Source organism: Anolis carolinensis, unplaced genomic scaffold (genome assembly GCF_035594765.1).
Source record: "Anolis carolinensis isolate JA03-04 unplaced genomic scaffold, rAnoCar3.1.pri scaffold_12, whole genome shotgun sequence".
Lineage (NCBI taxonomy): Eukaryota > Metazoa > Chordata > Lepidosauria > Squamata > Dactyloidae > Anolis > Anolis carolinensis.
This window is the reverse complement of record NW_026943823.1, coordinates 10,597,548-10,621,964: the sequence shown is the minus strand read 5'-3', so window position 1 is coordinate 10,621,964 and position 24,417 is coordinate 10,597,548. Positions and strand designations below refer to the sequence as shown.

Here is a 24,417-nt window from a genome sequence, read left to right as displayed (position 1 = left end):
CAGGCAGGCAGCAGGCAAGCTTGCCAACTTAGAAAAGTAGCATATCAAAACATAAAACCCTCTAAAGGAGGTGCTATCCTGAATGAGACATATCTAATAAAACATTATGTTCCCATAGTGGCCAACTAGATGTCTGTCTGGGCCCATATGGTTCTACAGCATCTTCCAACTTACGTTTTCCCATAACTGTTGACTTGTCCACAGTGGGGACAAAGGTTGTGCCACACAACCTCTAGGCCTCCGGTGGCCTAGGGGATAAAAGCCTTGTGACTTGAAGGTTGGGTTGCTGACCTGAAGGCTGCCAGGTTCGAATCCCACCTGGGGAGAGCGCGGATGAGCTCCCTCTATCAGCTCCAGCTCCATGCGGGGACATGAGAGAAGCCTCCCAAAAGGATGGTAAAACATCAAAACATCCGGGCGTCCCCTGGGCAACGTCCTTGCAGACAGCCAATTCTCTCACTCCAGAAACAACTCCGGTTGCTCCTGACACGAAAAAAAGGTGGTTCTCAACTTGTGGGTCCCCAGGTGTTTTGACCTTCAACTCCCAGAAATCCTAACAGGTGGTAAACTGGCTGGGATTGTTGTAGGCCAAAACACCTGGGGGCCCACAGGTTGAGAACCACTGCTCTAAGAACTTAAGGTCCTTTGAGCAAGGTAAACTGAGGTGGACCTTTTAAACCCCATGTTAAGGAAAGTTTGGGAATTCAGGGTGGTGAGAGCATGACAAAGTTGCAATGCAAACTGGTCTGCTGTCCACATGGGTCAACACCTACATCCCTCTTTCCCTGATCTCCTGAGTGCAGGAAAAAAGAGACAGATCAGGCCTGTGTTGCCCCCATCACTACGCAGATGGTTCCTGGCCGTCATGGCTGCCCTGTGTTGGCATCAGTAAAAGGACCCGATGATGGCCAGGAGGTCTGCTGGAGCTCTGTGGAAGCAATCGCAAAAATAAGGTGACAGTTCAGTGGGACCCAACTGTGTAGACTCTGCCCAGCTGCTGCTATAGGATGAGCATGGAGTGTGTGATCAGCTATAAAATAGATTATAAAATAGATTAAAGAGCAAGTATAAATAAGCCCCTTATGTAGAAATATACAGCCTCTAGTAAAGATTTTCCCCTGATATTAAGTCTAGCCGTGTCCAACTCTGGGGATTGGTGCTCATCTCCATTTCTAAGCCAAAGAGCCAGCACTGTCCGTAGAGACCTCCAAGGTTATGTGGCCGGCATGACAGCATAGAGCACTGTTACCTTCCCTATTGATCTATTCACATTTGCATGTTTTGGAACTGCTAGGTTGGCAGAAGCTGGGACTAAGAGCGGGAGCTCACCCTACTCCCTGGATTCGAACTGCCAACCTTTCGGTCAACAAGTTCAGCAGATCAGTGGTTTAACCCACTGTGCCACCAGGGGCTCTGATACTATATGTAATACATAGTCAGAATGACTAGTACATATAAGATCCTTTTCTTCTATTAATTGTTCTCATCCCCTTGGTAGCCACCATAATATCTTGTAGAAGTGAATGCAGTTGTGTAACATCAGAGGCGGTTCAACCGCCAGGCGAACTAGGCATTTGCCTTTGGCGCCATTCTGTAAGGGGCGCAGTTGAGGCACTCCCGGGTGCACGCACATCCCCCACCTCCTCTTGGCTTCAGTCTCGGCCCACTCGGCAGTCCTAAACCGAAGCAGAGAGGACGCGAGGCGTTCTTTATTTAGGCTTTTCCTTAATCCTTATTATCCAACATTTTCGCTTATCCAATGCTTTCATTTTTCAGTGATTGGTTGTTTTTTTTTGGGGGGGGGGTGCCAAAATTCTGTTCGCCTATACAGTACTTGAAAATTACCTTGGGCCTGCCCTGTGTAACATACACTTATTCCTCCATCATTCAGTTTCACTGGATGGCCAAAGTTAACTAGAAGTATTATGAGACGGAGAGGAAAGCGTCAACATTGGTTACGTCACACATTTTACCTTGCATCGCCGCACTGTCATGTTGGGTTCCATTATGTTCGACTTCCATGTCTGGAATCCCAGCATCTGCAAGACATCAATATAACTGTCCTTTTTTGCTCCAAGAAAGATGTGCAAAGAGCAGACTTTAATCCAGGCATGGGCAAACTTGGTCCCTCCAGGTGTTTTGGAGGGACCAAGTTTGCCCATGCCTGCTTTAGCCACATAATATTAGTTGCAGGATTGCATGCAAATGATTATAACAGTGAAGTCCAACGAATGCATTACCATTCAGCATCCGGAGACCATCTCCTGACGTTGCTTGTTTAAGCGCCTGCTCCACTTGTTCTCTCCTCTTTGATTCAAACTCGAGAGCTTCTTGCAATTTCCTCTTTGCTTTTTTCTCTTTCTTCAAGCGCTTTTGAATTGTTGCTGAACGAAAAGAAAAAAAGGACAATTACTGAATTATTCATAGGCTTATAAATGGAAAGAAAATGGTTTAGTGGCATCCAGCATAAGATTACTGTGCTGAAGCGTGGTGCTGCAGCAATGCAAATAAAATCTATTATTATTATTATTATTATTATTATTATTATTATTATTATTATTATTATTATTATTATTATTGAGCCCCCAGTGGTGCAGCATGTTAAAGCGCTGAGCTGCTGAACTTGCCAACTGAAAGGTTGCAGGTTCGAATCTGGGGAGCAGAGTGAGCATCCACTATTAGCCTCAGCTTCTGCCAACCCAGCAGTTCGAAAACATGCAAATGTGAGTAGATCAATAGGTACCACTCCAGCGGGAAGGTAACAGTCTATGCAGTCATGCTGGCCACATGACCTGGGATGTGGCTATGGACAACGCCGGCTCTTCAGCTTAGAAATGGAGATGAACACCAACCCCCAGAGTTGGACACGACTGGACTTCATGTCGGGGGAAAACCTTTAATTATTATTATTATTATTATTATTATTATTATTATTATTATTATTATTTTATTATGACACAGCAAACAAGATAGATATGCTGGATTTCGTATCACAAAATCACAAGTTGAACATTTCCCAAGTGTCTAGGACTGTGTGATGTATTTTCGGATGATGCGTGCAGATCCCAGTCGGGTGGCCTTTTGCAGTTGGCAGATTGTAATTTTGTCAATGTCTATTGTTTCCAAATGCCGGCTGAGATCTTTTAGCATGGCACCCAATGTGCCCATCACCACCGGCACCACCTGCACTGGTTTCTGCCAGAGTCTTTGAAGTTCAATCTTGAGGTCCTGAGAGCGGCTGAGTTTTTCCTGTTGTTTTTTGTCAATGTGACTGTCACCTGGGATGGCAACATCAATGATCCAAACCTTTTTCTTTTCCACAACTGTGATGTCTGGTGTGTTGTGTTCCAGAACTTGTTAAGTCTGGATTCGGAAGTCCCACAGTATCTTTGCCTGCTCATTTTCATAGAATCATAGAATAGTAGAGTTGGAAGAGACCTCATGGGCCATCCAGTCCAACCCCCTGCCAAGAAGCAGGAAATCGCATTTCCAATACTTTTGCAGGTTTGTGATCCCACCAGTTCCTTACTGCTGGGAGGTGGTACTTGAGGCATAAGTTCCAATGAATTATTTGGGCCACAAAGTTGTGCCTCTGTTTGTAGTCTGTCTGTGCAATTTTCTTACAGCAGCTGAGGATATGATCCATGGTTTCGTCAGTTTCCTTGCACAGTCGGCATTTTGGGTCATCAGCTGATTTTTTGATTTTGGCCTGAATTGCCTTTGTTCTGATGGCTTGCTCCTGGGCTGCAAGGATCAGGCCTTCTGTCTCCTTCTTCAGGGTCCCATTCGTGAGCCAGAGCCAGGTCTTCTCCTTATCAGCTTTTCCTTCAATTTTGTCAAGGAACTTTCCATGCAATGTTTTGTTGTGCCAGCTGTCAGCTCTAGTTTGTATTATTATTATTATTATTATTATTATTATTATTATTATTATTATTATTATTATTATTATTAAAGTACTGTACTGACCTATGCAAAAATTAATCCTATTTTTTTGGATTGATTACATTTCTAAGACCTATACATGAGTATATAGAGTACTCTTCTCCATCTCTGATCGTCATTTACCTGTCCTGACTAGGGATGATGGAAATTAAAGACCAATATCTGGTGGGACCACAAGTTACCCACTCCTGAAATGTAAAACACTTGACCACTCTGCATGGCGATTCATAAGAAGCCGCTTTTGATGGGGAAAGTATTAGATTCGTAGTTAGATGTAGAACGGAGTTTCAATCACAGGGAACATCATGCAAGAAATTAACAATACCGGTGTCCTTCAGCTTACCTCTGCTTTGCAGTTCGGCGGTGAGTTGCCTCTCCAGAGTCTCCCGCAGCTCTCTCTCCCTGCACAGCTCCATCTTCAGCTCCTTCTTCTCCTGCTGGATCTGCTTTTCTTGAACCCGGGCATTATCGACAGCAACTTTCAGCAAGCCCTGCAAAAGAAATCCAAAGCACCGACTAAGCTTGTGAACTTCTCTCACGGGCTTGAGAACTAGAATAGTAGTGACTGCATTTAAAGCAATTATTTTTAAAAACCCTGGAGATGAAGGCAAGGGAACATATGGCTCTCTTGGATTTTTGCTTTATTCGCCCTTCTGGACCATCCATGGGTTGACTTTGTTGGAAAGCTTCTTATCACATCTTGCAAACACAACTTAGGTTTGTCAGTTTGATATACCTAGGTGAGACCGTGTATCTTCATGTGTGTGCCAAAAAATCCCTTTGAGTACCATGGACCAGAGTGTTAAATTATAATGGATTTAATATGCATATCCATCTACATCTATCTGTATCTATATCCATCCAGATATATGAAGATATAATCTACATAAATGTAGAATCCTATGAAATTCATTAAGAAGGACCTAATCCATAAAGATACATATGTTACAGCCAAATATTTCTACTTCAGTTGTTAAAACAAAAGTAAGTTGGTTTGCTGTGAGTTTTCCAGGTTGTATAGCCATGTTCCAGAAGCATTCTCTCCTGACGTTTCGCCTGCATCTATGACAGGCATCCTCTGAGGTGTGAGGTCTGTTGCAAACTAGGCAAGTGGGGTTTATATATCTGTGGAATAATGTCCAGGGTGGGATAAAGAACTCTTGTCTGTTTGTTAATGTAGCAGTTGGCCACCTTGATTAGCATTCAATGCTTGCAGCTTCAAAGCCTGAGGGAATCCTTTGTTAGGAGGTGTTAAATATGGCTACCAGTATTTAAAAAAACTCTAAAATCAGGACAGTAAACAAAGAACAACATTAAGAAAACAGGGGAATTCCAGACAGGAAACAATCAGGGCCAGCTAACACCTCCCAACTGTTAACACTTGCCTCCATCAGACAAGAGTTCCTCCTCCCACCCTGGGCATTCCACAGATATATTAACCTCACTTGCCTAGTTTTCGACAGACTTCACAACCTCTGAGGATGCCTGACATAGATGGGGGTGAAATGTCAGGAGAGAATGCTTCTGGAACATGGCCATACAGCCCAGATTTTTTTCCATGTTTTTTTGATAGCACCAATTAAAAAATGACATTTATAACCCACTAACAAGAATCGTGTTACATAGTGTTAACAGAAGCTTTGTGTGAGCTGAGTTAACATGTCTAGCCTGGTCAGACATCTGTATTACCTGTATATTGGTTAAAAGAGTTTCTACGGATGACAGCCCATCAGCAAAGAGAAATGGCGCAGGGAAGCCAGGGGGCAAGGTCTGCCCAGCCAATTGGACCTTTTCTAGAGTTGGCTTCATTATCGGGATGGCGATTTGGACTTCCTCTGAAGAGAGAGAAACAAGACAGAAAAAGAAACACGTAACTGTTCGGAGAAAAGCTAAAAGGGCCTCCAAATGGGCATTTGTAACAAGAATTGTGCAAGACTACACCAAAGTAATTAATTACAAATAAGCGAATTCTTTAGAGTTATTTTTTTAAACTTGGAAGGAAGTAATTAAAAAAACTAGTTATGCTTAAAAAAGAGAGGATAAAAAATAAGAAAATTTTCTTATTTTCTTATTTTTTCTCTCTCTTTTTAAAGGATTTTTCCCCTTTTCTACTCTCTTCTCCGTTTCTTTCACACACACACACACACACACATATATTCTCTTTTTCCCAATTTAGGATTTTTCTCTTTCTTCTTAAATACCATATATACTCGAGTATAAGCTGACCCAAATATAAGCCGAGGCACCTAATTTTACCACAAAAACACTGGGAAAACTTTGACTCCAGTATAAACCTAGAGTGGTAAATTTCAGAAATAAAAACAGATACAGTAGAGTCTCACTTATCCAAGCTAAACGGGCCAGCAGAAGCTTGGATAAGCAAATATCTTGGATAATAAGGAGGGATTAAGGAAAAGCCTATTAAACATCAAATTAGGTTATGATTTTACAAATTAAGCACCAAAACTTCATGTTATACAACAAATTTGACAGAAAAAGTAGTTCAATACACAGAAATGTTATGTTGTAATTACTGTATTTACGAATTTAGCACCAAAATATCACGATATATTGAAATCATTGACTACAAAAATGGCTTGGATTATCCAGAGGCTTGGATAAGCAAGGCTTGGATAAGTGAGACTCTACTGTACCAATAAAATTACATTAATTGAGGTATCAGTAGGTTAAATGTTTTTGAATATTTACATAAAGCCCTAATTTAAGATAAGATTGTCCAACTCTGATTAAATCATTCTCATCTTCTTCAATGTAAATGTGCTTATGTATCCTTTTAATAATAATAGAGTAACATAATACATGTAATAATAATAATAATAATAAATACAGGAAAATATTACATGTAGTAATAAATAGAGGAAAATAATAAATATAATAATAATATAAGATCAGAGTGAAATAATAAATGTAATAATAATAAATATAGAGTAAAATAAATGTAATAGTAGCAACAATAACAGAGAAAAATAATAAATGTAATAATACCAATAATAATAGAGAAAAATAATAAATATACCATATATTCTCGAGTATAAGCTGACCCAAACATAAGCCAACCAGGACCCTCACTCGAGTATAAGCTGAGGGGGACTTTTTCAGTCTTAAAAAAAGGGCTGAAAAACTAGGCTTATACTCGAGTATATACAGTATTTTGTTAAAACTAAGAAAGATATTTTTTTTAAAACTAGTTATGCTTAGATAATTTTTTTTTCAATAGCTAAAACATCAGTTGTACAATTATGGTTAGTAGCATCGCAATAGATAACTTTATTCTTTTTGCAGTATGACTTTAATTATTTACATAGCCAAATACACACACAACATTCTTTGTGTCTTGGCTTTTAGGTCTGTTTCTGGGATTATTTGGGTCACAGATTCAGAAAATTGCACTGGCTAGACCGCATTTGCTCTAATTTCTTAGCTACGGTCATCATGGTTTCCTATGGGCGAGCAGATGGCAACTGGTGGATGACACTATGTTCTGTATCTCAAAATCTAGAGCCGATAGGGGAAAACCAGTGCCATTTTTGGAATCATCAGGTCAAATATACCCAGAAACAGGACTGACATTTGAGGCACCAAAATGTGTGTGTTGGCCGGTGTGGCTGAGTTGGGGATGTTGGGACCACATAGGAAGACAATGTCTTTTGTCCCATTGTCCTTGCACTTTTGTCGAATTTAGATCCCAGTTTAGTTACTTTTCATAAATGTCAAGGCAAAGTGTCACTTTCTGAAAATTGCATGTTTGGACCTAAAAAGAAAACGTAACTTTTCAAGTTTGCCAAAGCTCCATGCGGGGACATGAGTGAAGCCTCCCACGATAATAAAACATCAAAACATCCGGGCAATGTCCCCTGGGCAACGTCCTTGCAGATGGCCAATTCTCTCACACCAGAAGTGACTTATACATAAGTATATACAAGGAAGTCTTTCTTCTTAAAACATTGTTAATTCTTAGCATCATTCGCCTAACACAACGGCTTCACTAATATGCACCCATTACTAATTTCAAGCTCTGTAGTCACAGAAGACAAACAACTCTGAATAAACTAAATTTGCAATGGTACATGATCTTTGAGTATCGCAAAGACGATTAAAAAATATGAGAATGAAATTGATACTCCCATCAAAAAAGGCATCATAGCAAAATATTCTATTCCTTTTGACAGATCAGCAAGGGTATTTTTAGTGACCAAAGGGAAGCAAAAAAAAGGCAGTAAGGACATTATACTGTATGTGTTTTATATCCCAAAGGCCAATCATTTCTATTTTATTTTACACATTACAAGATTATAGCTAGTATTATACCTTTAATAAGAAGGGAATTATTGTTCATTATTTTTTCCTCCATTTTTTGATAACAGAAAGAGTCTCAGAATCAGGAAATTTATCAGGTTCCTTGCCTTCCTTTAATTGTTATTTTCTGAGGTTGGAGGGCAAGCTACTTGTATCATAGAATGGCCATTTGATGGTTTTACGGTGGAGTAAATTCCAATCATGGAATTACTGCAAGACACAGCTATTAATTTAAATGACTTCATAAAGTTATTCAATAGGGTTAGCCATACCATGGAGCGGCTGCCTCAGGCGGCAGATCGTGAGGGATGGTAGAGGTAGCAGAAGATGGAAGGATGGGTGCCATATACATTTCCTTCACTGTCTAATCTAACACCATTGGGTTGCTGTGAGTTTTCTGGACTGTATGGCCATGTTCACCCACATCTATGGCAGCATCCCAGAGGTTGTGAGGTCTGTTGGGGTGTATCTATGGAATAATGTCCAGGGTGGGAGAAATGACTTTTGTCTGCCTGAGGCAAGTGTGAATGTTGCAACTGGCCAGCTTGATTAGCACTGAATAGCCTGGCAGCTTCAAAGCCAGGCTGATTCCCGCCTGAAGGAATCCTGTGGGCAAGTCTACATAGGGACCCACCAAATGCAGCAATACCCAAACACACTAGAATCAGGACAGTAAATAAACAACAACACTCAGAAAACAGAGTAATTCCAAACAGGAAACAATCAGGGCCAGCTAATTTTTTATTTACCATATTTATATCCTGCCTTTCTTTACCCCAAGGGTAGAGAACTCAATGAGGTACTCAAGACGGGACTCAAGGCGAGACCCTAGTTTGGAAATTATAAAGCCATTAATAGGCTAAAACTATGGACAGAGCACTAACAACCTATAGGAGACAACCAAGCTATGGTCACAGACTTAGTCATAAGACCTGGATTAACACCAAGCCTCCAAACAATCCACTCTTCACAATCCAGTCTTCTGCCACATGTATTGGGATATAACTCCCATCGGCCTTAGCCATATCACCAATAATCCATCAAAGTATCTGAAAGTCAACAGGTTGGAGAAAGGTGGCTTAGAAGAAGCATTCGAGACACAGAATCAGAGACTTAGAAGAGACACGTGGACCATCAAGTCCAACCCCATCCTGCCATTCCTGTTTCTGGATCTGTGTCCCAGGCACGTAATCCTAAAGTTGCGGTTCTCAACCTGTGGGTCCCCAGATGTGTTGGCCTACAGCTCCCAGAAATCCCAGCCAGTTTACCAGCTGTTAGGATATCTGAGGGTTGAAGGCCAAAACCTCTGGGGACCCACAGGTTGAGAGCTACTGCCCTAAAGCATCACCATCTTTTCAGCATAATACACATCTTTGCTCATGGTTTTCCATTCAACATGGTGCTTTGAGTGAGTTTTTCCTGCTTCTTGCAGGGGGTTGGACTGGATGGCCTGTGAGGTCTCTTCCAACTCTACGATTCTATGATTCTGTGGTATATGTTGCTCGGAGTTGTTCATATGGTTAGTAGCCAGCTGCAATAAATCATTACTAACCAAGAGGTCATGAGTTCAAATCCAGCCCGGGTTGGAGTGAGCTCTCGACCATTTAATAGTCTAGCTTGCAGTTCGAAAGACAGTTGCATCTAGTGAGTAGGAAATTTAGGTCCCGCTTTATGTGGGGAGGCTAATTTAATGAATTTACGACACCATAAAACCTTCCACCATAAAACCTTCCTATGGCCAGAATCGAGCATGCCCTCATGAATCCCGAAACTGGAATGTTAAACTGTCTATATATGTCGTATGTTTAATGGCATTGAATATTTGCCATGTATATGTGCATTGCGATCTGCCCTGAGTCCCCTGTGGGGTGAGAAGGGTGGGATATAAATACTGTAAATAAATAAATATGAGTCCAACCTTCTCATTTTTTTTTTCCGTGTCAGGAGCAATTGGAGTTGCTTCTGGAGTGAGAGAATTGGCCGTCTGCAAGGATGTTGCCCAGGGGACGCCCGGATGTTTTGATGTTTTTACCATCCTTCTGGGAGGCTTCTCTCATGTCCCCGCAAGGAGCTGGAGCTGATAGAGGGAGCTCATCCACACTCTCCCCAGGTGGGATTCGAACCTGGCAGCTTTCAGGTCAGCAACCCAACCTTCAAGTCACTTAGTCCACTATGCCATCTGGGGGCTCCAACCTTCTCATCAGATCAATTCGTTTCATATTTCAGACGACGGTATAACCAATCTCTTTTGTCCTCCAAACAAGCCTCTGGTTACACAGTTAGAAGAACACCTTCTCCCCTCAGACAATGACTATACAATTTCCCACTTAAATATTTCATATTAAGGATCAAGTTCTTAAAATTAATTGCTTGCGAAGCAAGGTAAACCAAAGGGCTCTTCACAGCACGGTGAATAATCTACTCTATGGATAAACTGCTTGAAACAATCTCAAAACCTCAAGTATGTATGCTGGTGCATCGGGGGGAGTCAACGCCACTGAAATGGCCAAAAGGAAAATTCATATTGACTGAGGAGACGGGGCGCGCAGTCTATGGTTCGTAATGTGGCTGTAGAGTAGATTGAAGTTTCAAAATAGCATTAGTCTTCTTTAAAGAGATAGACACGGCGAAATTAGGTGCGGCTGGCTGCATGAGGATCAAATGCAAAAAGAAATCATATTTCAGCCAGGTGAGTCAACAGCAGGAAAATAAATAGAAATATAAGAGCCATGCCGGCGATGATTCATTTTGATAATCTGGCCCCAGAGAGACGCGGAGAGACAGCTTCCAGATCTAAGCTCCCGGCCAAAAGACAAATAGGACGCCGAGGGTGGGGACCAAAGTGACAGCCCGGCAGAGGTCACATCGATTCCGAGCGGACGGTTTCGCACAGATGAGATAACCCTGCACTCCATTTGGCCCATTGTTCATATCCGACCCGTCCCACTAGCCATAAATCCCCGAGTCCCCGAAAAAAGGGGCCGTAAAGAAGAAGGATTCTACTTACGACGGGTTATGATTAAGTTTTTTGCGCTACCCAAACATGCTTTGCCGGCCAAGGTCACATTGCATGTTAAAGCCCGTAATAGCCGGGAAAGACTAGGGGAAGTGCATTACGGTTTAGGAGAGAGAGGGGGGAAAAAACCCATCCCTGTCAAACAATTCATCATTTTCCCCTGATTGAAATCACACACTGCGAAGATGAATGATATAAGCATTTGAAATCTATTTCAATCTTGTAATAGGTCTTCACATTTGAATGGCGTCTGTTTGGGCTGCCTTCCAGAGAAATTCACAAAGACATTTATATTCTGATCCTTTTTAAAGACTCATTTAAAAAACCCAATGTACTAAGCAATACTATATATGGCTACTCAGAAGCAAGTCCAACGGGGTTAAGTCCCGTGTATAGAACTGCAGCCTGAAATTCTCAGAATCTAAGTTGAAGGATAACTAGGTGCATTTCTCTCTTTCTTTTTGCAGCAGAAAAATGAAAAGCATTGATTGGCTTATTCCAATTTTAACTTCTATTATCCAGCTTTTAAAAGGTTTATTCCTATGCATATACCATAATACCATAAGCAAGGAATAAAAATAGAGCTAATATGTAATCAATGTTGGAATAATTTAATTTTCATTGATTGAGGAAAACAGAAGATAACTTTTATGTAGCTTGCTTTTTAAAAACTTTACACCATCATCATTATCATCATCACTACTACTACTACTACTACTACTGTGTTGTTGAAGGCTTTCATGATTGGAATCATTGGGTTGCTGTGAGTTTTCTGAGCTATATGGCCATGTTCCAGAAGCATTCTTTTCTGATGCAGGCAAAATGTCAGGAAAGAATGCTTCTGGAACATGGCCATACAGCCTGGAAAACTCAAAGCAACCCATTATGACTACTACGAGGGGGCCACAGTGGTACAATTGATCAAACCTTTGTGCCGGCTGAACTGCTGACCTGAAGGTTGGCAGTTAAACCCTTGTGCCGACTGAACTGCTGATCTGAAGGTTGGCGGTTAAACCCTTGTGCCGACTGAACTGCTGACCTGAAGGTTGGCGGTTAAACCCTTGTGCCGACTGAACTGCTGACCTGAAGGTTGGTGGTTAAACCCTTGTGCCGACTGAACTGCTGACCTGAAGGTTGGCGGTTTGAATCAGTGAGACAGGGTGAGCTCCCATCTGTCAGCCTTAGTTTCTCATGCGGGGACATGAGAGAAGCCTCGCAGCAGGATGGGCAACATCTCTATAGACGGCCAATTCTCTCACACCAGAAGTGACTTCAATTAGCTTCTGATATGATAAAAAAAAATTACTACTACTACGACTGTTACACTATGTAACACAATTTTGGTCCTGGGTTATAAATGTCATTTCCTAATTGGTTCTAGCATAAGAACATGGAAAAGGTTCATCAAACTGTGAAAACTTTGTTTTTGTGGGACGTCCTGCAGCACATTTTGCTATAGTTTTCCAATGAATATCTCACAGATTCTCAACCAATTCAACCTAGTTTGTGGCAGCCACAAAAATCAAGTTTCTGGAATACAACTACTACTTTCAATGTACCACACAATTAAATAGGAAATAATACTTTAAAACCAGAAACAGATTTTCCCCCCAAATTTTTTTGTTATGTAGTATAATTTATATGTTTCTTTTCCCTCTCCTAAAAGAGACTCAAAGAGGGTGTGATGTATAGTAGAATCCTAGAATGTATCAGAAAACTTTTTCGGTCGTGCGGAAGCCACATAAAGGGCTATCCAAGTAATTTGAGATAGGCAATGCTAAGAAGGGAAGTATAAATCATAAAGCACATAATAAATGGAATATCACTCAGCTGTTACACCAAAGGTAGTGAAGAGGACTCCAATTACTGTAACATTTTCATCCAAATCAAGAGGTCTGTCTTGTTACTGATATCCCATGATCTCCAAGCCATTTTCACATTGCTTGCTGGGGACCTTCAAGTTGTTTATGACTTATGGCAGGTCTAGGTAACCCTAACCTAATTTTAGCAAGATTTGCCTCCCTCTGAGGCTGAGAGAGTGTGACTTACCCAAGGTCTCCCAGTGCATGATTATTGGGGGTTTGGACCCTCATTTCTGTGAGCTTTTCTCCAGCTCCCAAACTATCGCATCATGCAAGTTTCCTTACTTTTTAAAAACCTTTTCCTTACATATTTCTTAAAAAAGAAGACAGTATCATTTATTTTAAGAAGTAAAATAATGTCACTTCTATTCCTTTACTTTTTGAAATGTATTCTCATTGTACTCTTATAGCGCAAAGGAGAGCAACTTATTATTTCCAAGTGCCGACCCTCCCTGAGTTATGAGGCGCTGGCCTGGGGAGGAAGGCGTAAGGGAGCCATATGTTGTGGTGGTCTGTTTCGTGTGATGACTGGCATTCTTCCACCTTCACCCCTTCTTCAATCAAGTCTGACGGGCGGGCTTTTACGAAAAGGTGCCCTTGAAATAAGCTAACAGAATGATGCAACATAATGTACGCCTTGCTTTCCGTTTTCACAGTTATCTGCCCTTTGCTAGGATGGCCCCTCTGCAGAGACAGATTGCAGGCTCCTTCCCTTCCATGTCAGTACTTTCAGATGGTCAAGGACTGGGCTGGCGTCCAAGACCAGCTCCATCAGCTGGTCAATAACTTTCCAAACTTCGCCAGACATGGTCTTATTTTTGTTGTGCCTTAGAGTAATGCTACTCAAAGTAGTGGATCTTGGACCACTCTTGGCCCTGGCCAAGGTCCAGGAAAGAGAAAGACACAATGATAACCAATGGGCATAAATACAGTGCCAATCCCTGGCACTTTAGAAAACTCTCCAATAATAATAATAATAATAATAATAATAATAATAATAATAATAATAATAATAATAATACATAAATATGTATTTACATAATACATATTTATGTATTTATTACATAAATAAATATGCCTAATGGCCAAACAATAAAGTGTCACCAGCCAGAGGCCTATAAATATCTGGGCATATTACAGCTGGACAACATCAAGCATGAACATGTGAAAACTGTCATCAGTAAAGAATACACACAAAGGGTCAGAAAAATTCTCAAAAGCAAGCTCAATGGAGGCAACACCATCAAGGCCATAAACACCTGGGCCATACCTGTCATAAGATATAATGCTGGCATCATAAACTGGACACAGATGGAACTGGACAATTTGGACAGAAAAACAAGAAAACTCATGACCATTCATCATTCACTGCACCCTCGCAGTGATGTTGACCGGCTATATCTGCCTAGAAGATCAGGGGGCAGAGGATTCTTACAAGTAAAACAAGCAGTCAAAGAAGAACAACATGCTCTGGCAGAATATGTAAAGCAAAACGAAGAACTTGCTTTGATTGAAGTCAAAAATCAGAAACTCCTCAAAGCACAGCAGACAAAAAATCAGTACAAGAAAACTGCACTACAAACTAGAGCTGACAACTGGCACAACAAAACATTGCATGGAAAGTTCCTTGACAAAATTGAAGGAAAAGCTGATAATGAATTGGGACACTGAATTGGGCTCATGAATTGGGACACTGAAGAAGGAGACAGAAGGCCTGATTCTTGCAGCCCAGGAGCAAGCCATCAGAACAAAGGCAATTAAGGCCAAGATTGAAAAATCAGCTGATGACCCAAAATGCAGACTCTGCAAGCAAACCGACGAAACCATTGATCATCTTCTCAGCTGCTGTAAGAAAATCGCACAGACAGACTACAAGCAGAGGCACAACTATGTGGCCCAAATGATTCATTGGAACTTATACCTCAAGTACCACCTGCCAGCAGAAAAGAACTGGTGGGATCACAAACCTGCAAAACTATTGGAAAATGAACATGCAAAGATACTGTGGGACTTCCGAATCCAGACTGACAATGTTCTGGAACACAACACACCAGACCTCACAGTTATGGAAAAGAAAAAGGTTTGGATCATTGATGTCGCCATCCCAGGTGACAGTCGCATTGACGAAAAACAACAGGAAAAACTCAACCGCTATCAGGACCTCAAGATTGAACTGCAAAGACTCTGGCAGAAAGGAGTGCAGGTGGTCCTGGTGGTGATGGGCACACTGGGTGCCGTGCCAAAAGATCTCAGCCGGCATTTGGAAACAATAGACATTGACAAATTATGATCTGCCAACTGCAAAAGGCCACCCTACTGAGATCTGCACACATCATCCAAAAATACATCACACAGTCCTAGACACTTGGGAAGTGTTTGACTTGTGATTTTGTGATACGAAATCCAGCATATCTATCTTGTTTGCTGTGTCATACAATAATAATAATAGTAGTAATAATAATAATAATAATAATAATAATAATAATACCATCTGCCTGCGACAAAGAACTGGTGGGATCATAAGCCGGAAAAAGTTACAGAGAATGAACATGTCAAGCTACCCTGGGACTTCCAAATTCAGACAGACAGAGTTTTGGAGCACAATACTCCTGACCTCACGATCGTGTTGAAAGACAAAGTATGGATTGTCGATGTTGCAATCCCAGATGACGGCAGGATTGAGGAGAAACAACTGGAAAAGTTGACACGATATGAGGATTTAAAGATTGAACTACAAATACTCTGGCACAAGCCAGTCAAGGTGGTCCCAGTGGTGATTGGCACACTGGGTGCAGTGCCTAAAGGCCTTGGCCTGCACTTAAACACAATCGGTGCTGACAAAATGATCACCTGCCAGCTGCAGAAGGCCACCTGACTGGAATCTGCGCACATTATTCGCCAATATATCACACAGTCCTAGACACTTGGGAAGTGTCCGACGTGTGATCCAATTCAACAGCCAGCAGAGTGTCTGCTGTGGACTCATCTTGTTGTGTTTCAATTAATAACAATAACAACAACTTTATTTTTATATCCTGACTCTATCTCCCCAAAGGGACTTGGGGTGTCTCACATGGGGACATAGATTAAAACAAGAATCAATAAAATTAAAACATTATAATCACATGAAACATCATAAAACAACATCAAACAGCGATTTAAAACCTGAACAGTAATAATTGCTGAACATTCTGTTATGGTTGAGCCTTCGGGCTCCGGTAATAGAAGAAGGGGTCATAAGACTCCTCGAGAGTCAGACTCTTTCGAGGAGCGTGAAAGAAAACAGCTCCGGGATTTGTTTACAGACCCGACAGATGAGGACTCATTTGAGGGTTTTTCTGAGGGTTTGGAGGAAGAGATGGCCAGCTCGGAGGAGAACGACATGGAATGGACTCGTGTGAGGGAGGATTTGGGTGTTGGGGAAACAGGCAATGAAAGCATGGGAGGTGATTGGCGGGTTGCAGGATCAGACCCATGGACTGGCTGGAGGGATGGATCCACAGCTGGGGATGCTGTGGGGCGTAGTTAAAGGTGCTTAAGCTCTGATGAGGATGATGATGTTGGGGCACCTGGAATTGGGATGGCAGCTGACAGCGATGATGAGCTTGAACTGGGATAAATTGGGGTTTGGGACCAATATCTAATTGTGTTGGGCAAGGTAATCAGGACGGACGCTTGGGCTTTTGTTGGGGAACTTCCTGAAGACAGGTGTGATTCGTTACTGGATACGTAAGTTTACCAAGGACACTGGGCATCGACGGCGGGAGGAACTGTGCGGGGTTTTTCTCTGTGCAACTTGTGTTTAATCTCGATAGCTTGGACCTCCGTCGTCTTTTTGACGGGCAATATCTACTCGCACTGGATTGACGCTGGACTGACTGACTTCGATTCCGGATTATCCCTTCTGCTGGCTATCGGTGATACCTTTGGATTTCTAGACGACCACGCTTGGCTATTGACCTCTGGACCGGATTGGGACCCTGCTGACTGCCGTTACCCTGACTGCTGTGCCTGGACCTGGATATCGTTGGCCGCTGAACCTTAAACTGAATCCTGACTACGACCACGCTTTTCGTTCGCTGCAGGAAGGAATAAACAAGCCTGGTTTATTCCCCTGCTGTTTCTGAAGTAGCAGAGAGGAATCTGCTACCAGTCTGTTGTTTACATTCTGACTCCTGTTGATCCTCTTTTGTTTGCATTGTTTGCCAGGCTGAAGTAAGCACTTTTGATTTAATCCGGATTATACTTCTGTTTAACCCAGTTTATCCCTTTGAACTGTTTTAGCTCAAACTGAGCTGTTTTTTGTTACTTATCACACTGAAGTTAAGTGTTTGCCCTGTTCTTTGTTTCCTATGGGCGTTTTTAGTTCTGTAACCTCAATAAACTGAGTTTTGTTTTACTCGCTGGCGTTCTGTCTGTGACACATTCAGAGGGTAAACATTGTGCATTGAACTCTATGAGTAAGGCTTGTGGATGGTGTACGGGCAATCCCACTTGAGAGGAAGGCAGGGACATCTATGCTGGAGAATAAATGCAGTTTGATACCACTTGAGGAACTCCTAGTGGCGCAGCGGATTAAACCGCTGAGCTGCCGAACTTGCTGACCGAAAGGTTGGCGGTTTGAATCCGGGAAGAGGGGTGAGCTCCCATTGTTAGCCACAGCTTCTGCCAACCTAGCAGTTGGAAAACATGCAAATTTGAGTAGATCAATAGGTACTGCTCCGGTGGGAAGGAAACGGCACTCCATGCAGTCATGTCAATGGCCACATGATCTTGGAGGTGTCTACGGACACCTTCAGCTTAAGCTCTTCGGCTTAGAAATGGAGATGAGCACCAAACTCCAGAATTGGACACAACTAGACTCAATGTCAGGGGAAAACCTTTACCTTTTTACCACTTGAACTGCCATGGCTCAATGCTAGGGGACCCTGGGTTTGTGAGGCACCAGCTCTCTTTGACAGAGAAAGCTGATTTCAAGCATCGTTTTAAAGTTGCTCTTAGAAACATGACTGCTCTAATGGGCTTGATCCAAAGTTGACCCATTAATATGAATGAGCAAATTTAAGTTTCATTGATTACCAGGAGCTTGCTCTTGCAATGGCATGCTTTCAAATCATTTCCAAGCTATGGAGACTTTCCAAGCCTTTGGAAAGCGTTCCCACCATTCGCCCGCACATCCGCCTCCATTGCCCATGGTACTTTGCATGCATTTTAAAGCCTTCAAGGGCACAGCTTTCCACCTGCAATGACTTTCTTTTCATCAGAGGGAAAGAGGCCTGCCTCCTCCTAACCTGGCAGAAGTCAAGCCACCCCCAAATTTACAGCTTTAACCTTGCGATTCAGGCGCCCAATTGAAAGTCCGTCTGTTTTTCTTAATTGCACCCTCCCAATGCAAAGGGTCAGAATGCATGCCATTGGAGGAGGAGCTGATTAATCCAGTTGCAGAGTTTTAAATCAAACTCTGGAATCATGTTATAGGCATGATTTATTTCGTCTGATGTATATTTCCTTTTTCTCCCCTCCCTCTCTCCAGTGGCACAATTGGTGATAAAGTGCTGAAGCATTGTGCATTCATTTCTAGGGAATCCTATACGATGTGCAGATGACGCCAAACTAGAAAGGCAACTAACCCGTGAATTGCATTATATTATTTGCTGTCTCCTGATTACTTATTATGCTGATTTAGTATTTATACAGTGTCATTAAAATAATGAGAAAATAAATCTTGGCCCCAAAGGAGTTACATCATTATCATTAAAATATAAAGTAGTAGTAGTAGTAGTAATAATAATAATAATAATAATAATAATAATAATAATAATAATAGGAGTAACAGAAAAAGGGAATCGAAGCTCAATTAAATAGGAGAAGACTGTATTTTTGTTTAAATTGGACTCCAACATTGGGCAAAAGCTCAACCATTTCACTAGACACAACATCAAAAAACTGGCACTATTTGAGGGTGTTTGAGAACTGGATTGGGACAAACTTGGACAAAAAAGGAAATTCCGCCATCCCTTTCGGCTATAGTCCTGATCTTACTTCATGGAGATGCTTAAGAGTTAGAAGGGATCACATGGTGCCATCTAGACCAACTCCATGCTATGCAGAAATATATTGCAAGACCTCCCTTATTCCTAATTTTATTTTATTTGTTTCTTAACAAACACAAAGTTACAGGAAAAATTGGACAAAGCTGATTTCACAATGGGAAACCATGCCAGCAGAATGTAAACATGACAATTCATGCTTGCTGTACCGCCCACTCACCTCTTAACAACAATGCTGAGATAATTTATACAGCTGTGACATTTACCTTAATGTGGTTCTCATTAGTGACACTAAGAATTATACCTATTTATAACTATGTACATATTCACAATAATTGTACAAGTTACCATTGACAACTGCTGGGGGGGAAATATCAGTTATGTGGAGTCAAAGGTGAGGAGAAGCCCGCACTTATTGGAAATAATTTCCCGAGAGTTTTGGGTAAGATTTTGGGCAGAAAGGATTGTCAAAAAGCCAGAGCTGCAAAAGTCAGAGAAACAAATCTTATGTACATTTTGGAAGTTCCTTATAAACATAGTCAGACTACATAGAGAAGCCATTGAAATCCACAAGAAGCAGGTGGACAATTTCAACAGAAAATGAACAAAATCTGGCTACCAGTATTTAAAACCTCTAAAATTAGGAGAGTAAATAAATAACCACACAGAAAACAGAGGAATTCCAGACAAGAAACAATCAGGGCCAGCTAATCACCTCCCAACAGAGGATTCCCTCAGGCAGGAAGCAGCCAAGCTTTGAAGCTGCAGGGCTATTCAATGCTAATAAAGGTGGCCAAATCCTCAAACAGACAAGACTTCTTTCTCCCACCCTGGACATTCCACAGATATATAAACCCCACTTGCCTAGTTTCCAACAGACCTCACAACCTCTGAGGAAGCCTGCCATAACTGTGGGTGAAAGGTCAGGAGAGAAGGCTTCTGGAACATGGCCATACAGCCTGGAAAACTCACAGCAACCCTATATACTGTACACACACACACACACACACACACACACACGGCATTGTTAGGCACCTGCTTTTCCATGGAGGTCTCCCATTCAAATACTAACCACGCTTGAGCTTATTTAGCTTCCAGGATCAGATGGGATACAATCCCTGCAGGGCTCTTCATTACAGAAGTTCTTTTTTTACATTGATACTTGCAAATAATATATATATATATAACCCCAACTTGTCAGGAGTATTGAACTTTAAAAAAAAATCGTAACACAGGAGCACACTGACTCAAAGCTGCTTAAACCCCACAAAGAGTACAAAATACTTCTAAGCGATGGTGCTATTGCATTGGCCACCTGCCATCAGCCTCCAAATGATCTGAAATTGAACACTGACAGAATAGCAAAGGGACTGGAAATGAAGGCTGCTCTCATTGCTGCAGGGAAATATCCTCATCCCACAAGCTATCACTCCTCCAACCCCCGAAGGTCAACCGACACAGGTGAGCAAACATTTGGAAGTTAAATTCACATTTGGAGGCGCTGAAATTCAGAAATGTAACTTTTCCAGGATACGTCCAGATTATCCCAATGAATCTGTCCCATCACAAAGGAATATCCTGGGGGAACCTCCTGCCAAGAGATTTGCAGGATTTTCAAGAAGCTACGCTGATGGAAACATTGAGTGTGACATCTGTAGATAGTCCACGTTTCACAGGCATATAAAAGAGTTGGGAGGACAATAGCTTTCTAAACAAGCATCTTGGTCTCCCTACAGATGTCCCGATCCTTAAACATTCTCTGTTTCATTTGGAAGAATGCTTCCCTTGCAGAGCTCAGGCAGTGTTGCATTTCAGCGTCAATGTTGACTTTTAGGGAGAGGTGGCTGCCAAAGTAGCAGAAATGGTCCTTTTCGACTCTTCATGACCCCATGGACCAGTCTATGCCAGAGCTCCCTGTCGGCTGTTGCCACCCCCAGTTCCTTCAAGGTCAAGCCAGTCACTTCAAGGATACTGTTCATCCATCTCACCCTTGGTTGGCCTCTCTTCCTTTTTTCCTTCCACTTTCCCTGGGCATTATTTCCTGGAGGATGGACTGGTTGGATCTTCTTGCGGTCCAAGGCACTCTCAGGATTTTCCTCCAGCACCAAAGTTCGAAGGCATCTATCTTCCTTCGCTCAGCTTTCCTTATGGTCCAGCTCTCGCATCCATAGGTTACTATGGGGAATACTATTGCTTTGACTATGCAGACCTTCGTTGCCAGTGTGATGTCTCTGCTCTTCACTATTTTGTCGAGGTTGGCCATTGCTCTCCTCCCAAGAAGTAAATGTCTTCTGATTTCCTGGCTGCAGTCTGCATCTACAGTGATCTTCGCACCTAGAAATATAAAGTCTGTCACTGCCTCCACGTTTTCTCCCTCTATTTGCCAGTTGTCAATCGGTCTGGTTGCCATGATCTTGGTTTTCTTGATGTTTAACTGCAGCCCGGCTTTTGCACTTTCTTCTTTCTTTCCCTTGGTGATAAGGCTCCTCAGCTCCTCCTCACTTTCGGCCATCAGAGTGGTATCATCTGCATACCTAAGGTTGTTAATGTTTCTTACAGCAATTTTAACTCCGGCCATGGATTCCTCAAACCCCGCATGTCGCATGATGTGTTCTGCGTACAAGTTGAATAGGGAAGGTGAAAGTATGCAGCCCTGCCATACTCGTTTCCCAATCTTGAACCAGTCTGTTGTTCTGTGGCCTTTCTTACTGTGGCTACTTGGTCTTTATACAGATTTCTCAGGAGACAGACAAGTGTTACACTGTTCTTGGCATTGCAGAGGGGTTGGTTGGAAGGGCACTTTGGTTTTCTCAATGTTCAATAAGAGTCTGAGCTTCATGCATGCTTCTGAAAAGATGTTTTGAGTGGCTTGTAGGTCTTCTTTTGAGTGTGCATAGACTATGTTATCATCAGCATATTGGAATTCTATAACAGATTTTGTTGTGACCTTGGTTTTGGCTTTCAGTTGTTCAAATGCCCGATCACCGTCTCCCAAAGCAGTTACTATACTCCCAACTCAAGAACGGAAAGCGGAATGTTGATGGACAGGAAAAGAGATTTAAAGATGGGCTTAAAGCTAACCTTAAAAGCTATGGCATAGACACAGAGAACTGGGAAGCCCTGGCCCTTGAGCACTCTAACTGGAGGTCAGTTGTGATCAGCAGTGCTGAGGAACTTGAAGAGGCACGAATGGGGGCAGAAATGTGCCAAGAAGAATGCACATCAAGCCAACCCTGATCAGGACCGCCTTCCATCTGGAAACTGGTGTCCTCACCGTGGAAGAACATGCGGGTCCAGAATAGGGCTCCACAGTCACCTACGTACCCACAGCCAAGACTATACACTTGGAAGGCCATCATACTTTGAGAACGAGGGATCGCCTAAGTAAGGGGGGAGGATTATAATCTGTCTCTAGGCTTTGACATAAAAAACATAGTTTGCCACTTCTCCTCTCCATCCAAGGCCAGGGCAATGGCAGTTGGGATGGAAAGAGGGCCTTTAATCTCGTATTCGATCTGAGCATGATGGAGCTCTGCCTGTCTCTTCTTCCGTCTCTCTAAGGCTAGGGCAATGGCAGTGGGATGGAGGGAGGATTTATTATTTGCCTCAAAGCCTTGCCATGGTAAACTGTGTTTGCCTCTTCTTATCTCCACCCGAGGCCAATAATAATAACTTTATTCTTATATCCTGTCACCATCTCGGGGCAGCTCACATGGGGCCAAGCCCAACGATAACATAAGTTAAAATACAATCCATGAATTAAAACAATATAAACAATATAAATATAAGTAAAGTGATATAAAACACAGAAATTACTTTAAAACCTGGCCATAAATACTACATATGTGGAAGGAGTCTTCTGAGTAGAGTTTGTGGAAAGGATAGGGAGGATCAGGGATAAGGGCAGAGGAACAATCTCAACAAGACAGTGGAAACCTAAAAGATGGGGAGCAGTGGTAAGTACAATAGGAAGTTGCAAACAAGCTGGTGCTGTTCACTCAAATGCGCACCGGAACATCCAGGTTTTTAGTTCCTTATGGAAGATGTACAACCAAGTTGCCAGTCTCATCTCCCCGGGGAGAGAGTTCCAAAGTCGAGGGCCATCACCGAGAAGGCCCTCTCCCTCGTCCTCACCAACCGTGCTTGAGACGGAGGTGGGAGCGAGAGTAGGGCCTCCCCGGAAGATCTTAAGGCCCGGATGGGTTCACAGGAGAGGAGGCAATTGTGGAGATAAGCAGGTCCTGAACCAAGGCAATGGCAGTTGGGATCGAAGGAAGGACCTTTAATCTCCCAGTGGGGCCAGGCATGATGGAGCTCTGCCTGCCTCTTCTTCTGGCAGTTGGATGGAGCTGGAAAGCACCAAAGATCTTGCTTGACTCAGGAAAAATCATCTTCTTATGCCTCAAGGGAGGTCAAGGGGACCCAATGCACCTAGGGTCCGCAATCAGACTGAGAAATAATGGCTACCTTCCCAACAAAGCCCCATTAGCTGTCAGATACACAAGACTTCCCATCAAGCCATTTTCGGTTTGTTTTATGAACTGATAAAAAAAATGTTGATGTTGTTGCTTAGTTTTTGGGTTTTTTTAAAGCCTCATATGGGTAGGTGAAACCTGCCAAGAGAGGGGGGAATATTCTAAAGAATCTTGAGCTTCCTTGGCAGATTCAGCCTTTCCATATTAATGTTGAGATGATTTTTTCCCCCAGCTATTTTGTTGCAAATATTTATGACTCCATATGGAACAACAGATGTTCAAGGAAATGCATGGCAGAGAAGACTTCATTTTCGGCAATTATCCCACTACTTGTTGTCACACTGTAGGTGGTTTTAGTGCATCTCTTTAAAAACCACCCGGTCCCCCTCACACACTGTAAGGATGACAGAGATCATTACGCCTCCCTCCTCCCCCTTCCCAAATACATTTATTTAGAAATGAATGCCATTCATTTCACTCAGCCTTAATGCCTAGTAACTATTAGGACAAAGGACGGCTTTATCCAGTGCAAAGCCCTTGCTCAGTATCTACTTTATCGTCCACATAAATAATGCCATACTCAATGTGTTGTCGAAGGCTTTCATGACCGGAATCACTGGGCTGCTGTGAATTTTCTGGGCTGTATGGCCATGTTCCAGAAGCATTCTCTCCTGACGTTTCACCCACATCTATGGCGGGCATCCTCAGAGGTGGTGAGGGCTCTTGGAAAGTAGGCAAGTGGGGTTTATATGTCT

General features: G+C 42.4%; 1 protein-coding gene across 2 annotated transcripts in view; it reads right to left on the bottom strand.

Moving 5' to 3' along the window:
• Positions 1 to 24,417, bottom strand: part of dach2 (dachshund family transcription factor 2) — a 321,413-nt gene that overhangs the window by 9,843 nt on the left and 287,153 nt on the right. For both annotated transcript variants that reach the window (XM_062964038.1, XM_062964039.1), the window contains 4 exons: positions 5,632 to 5,777; positions 4,286 to 4,433; positions 2,241 to 2,384; positions 1,974 to 2,039 (listed from right to left, as the gene is read on the bottom strand). In XM_062964038.1, coding sequence (XP_062820108.1) covers positions 1,974 to 2,039; positions 2,241 to 2,384; positions 4,286 to 4,433; positions 5,632 to 5,777 — 504 coding nt within the window. The remainder of the gene's footprint in view (positions 1 to 1,973; positions 2,040 to 2,240; positions 2,385 to 4,285; positions 4,434 to 5,631; positions 5,778 to 24,417) is intronic.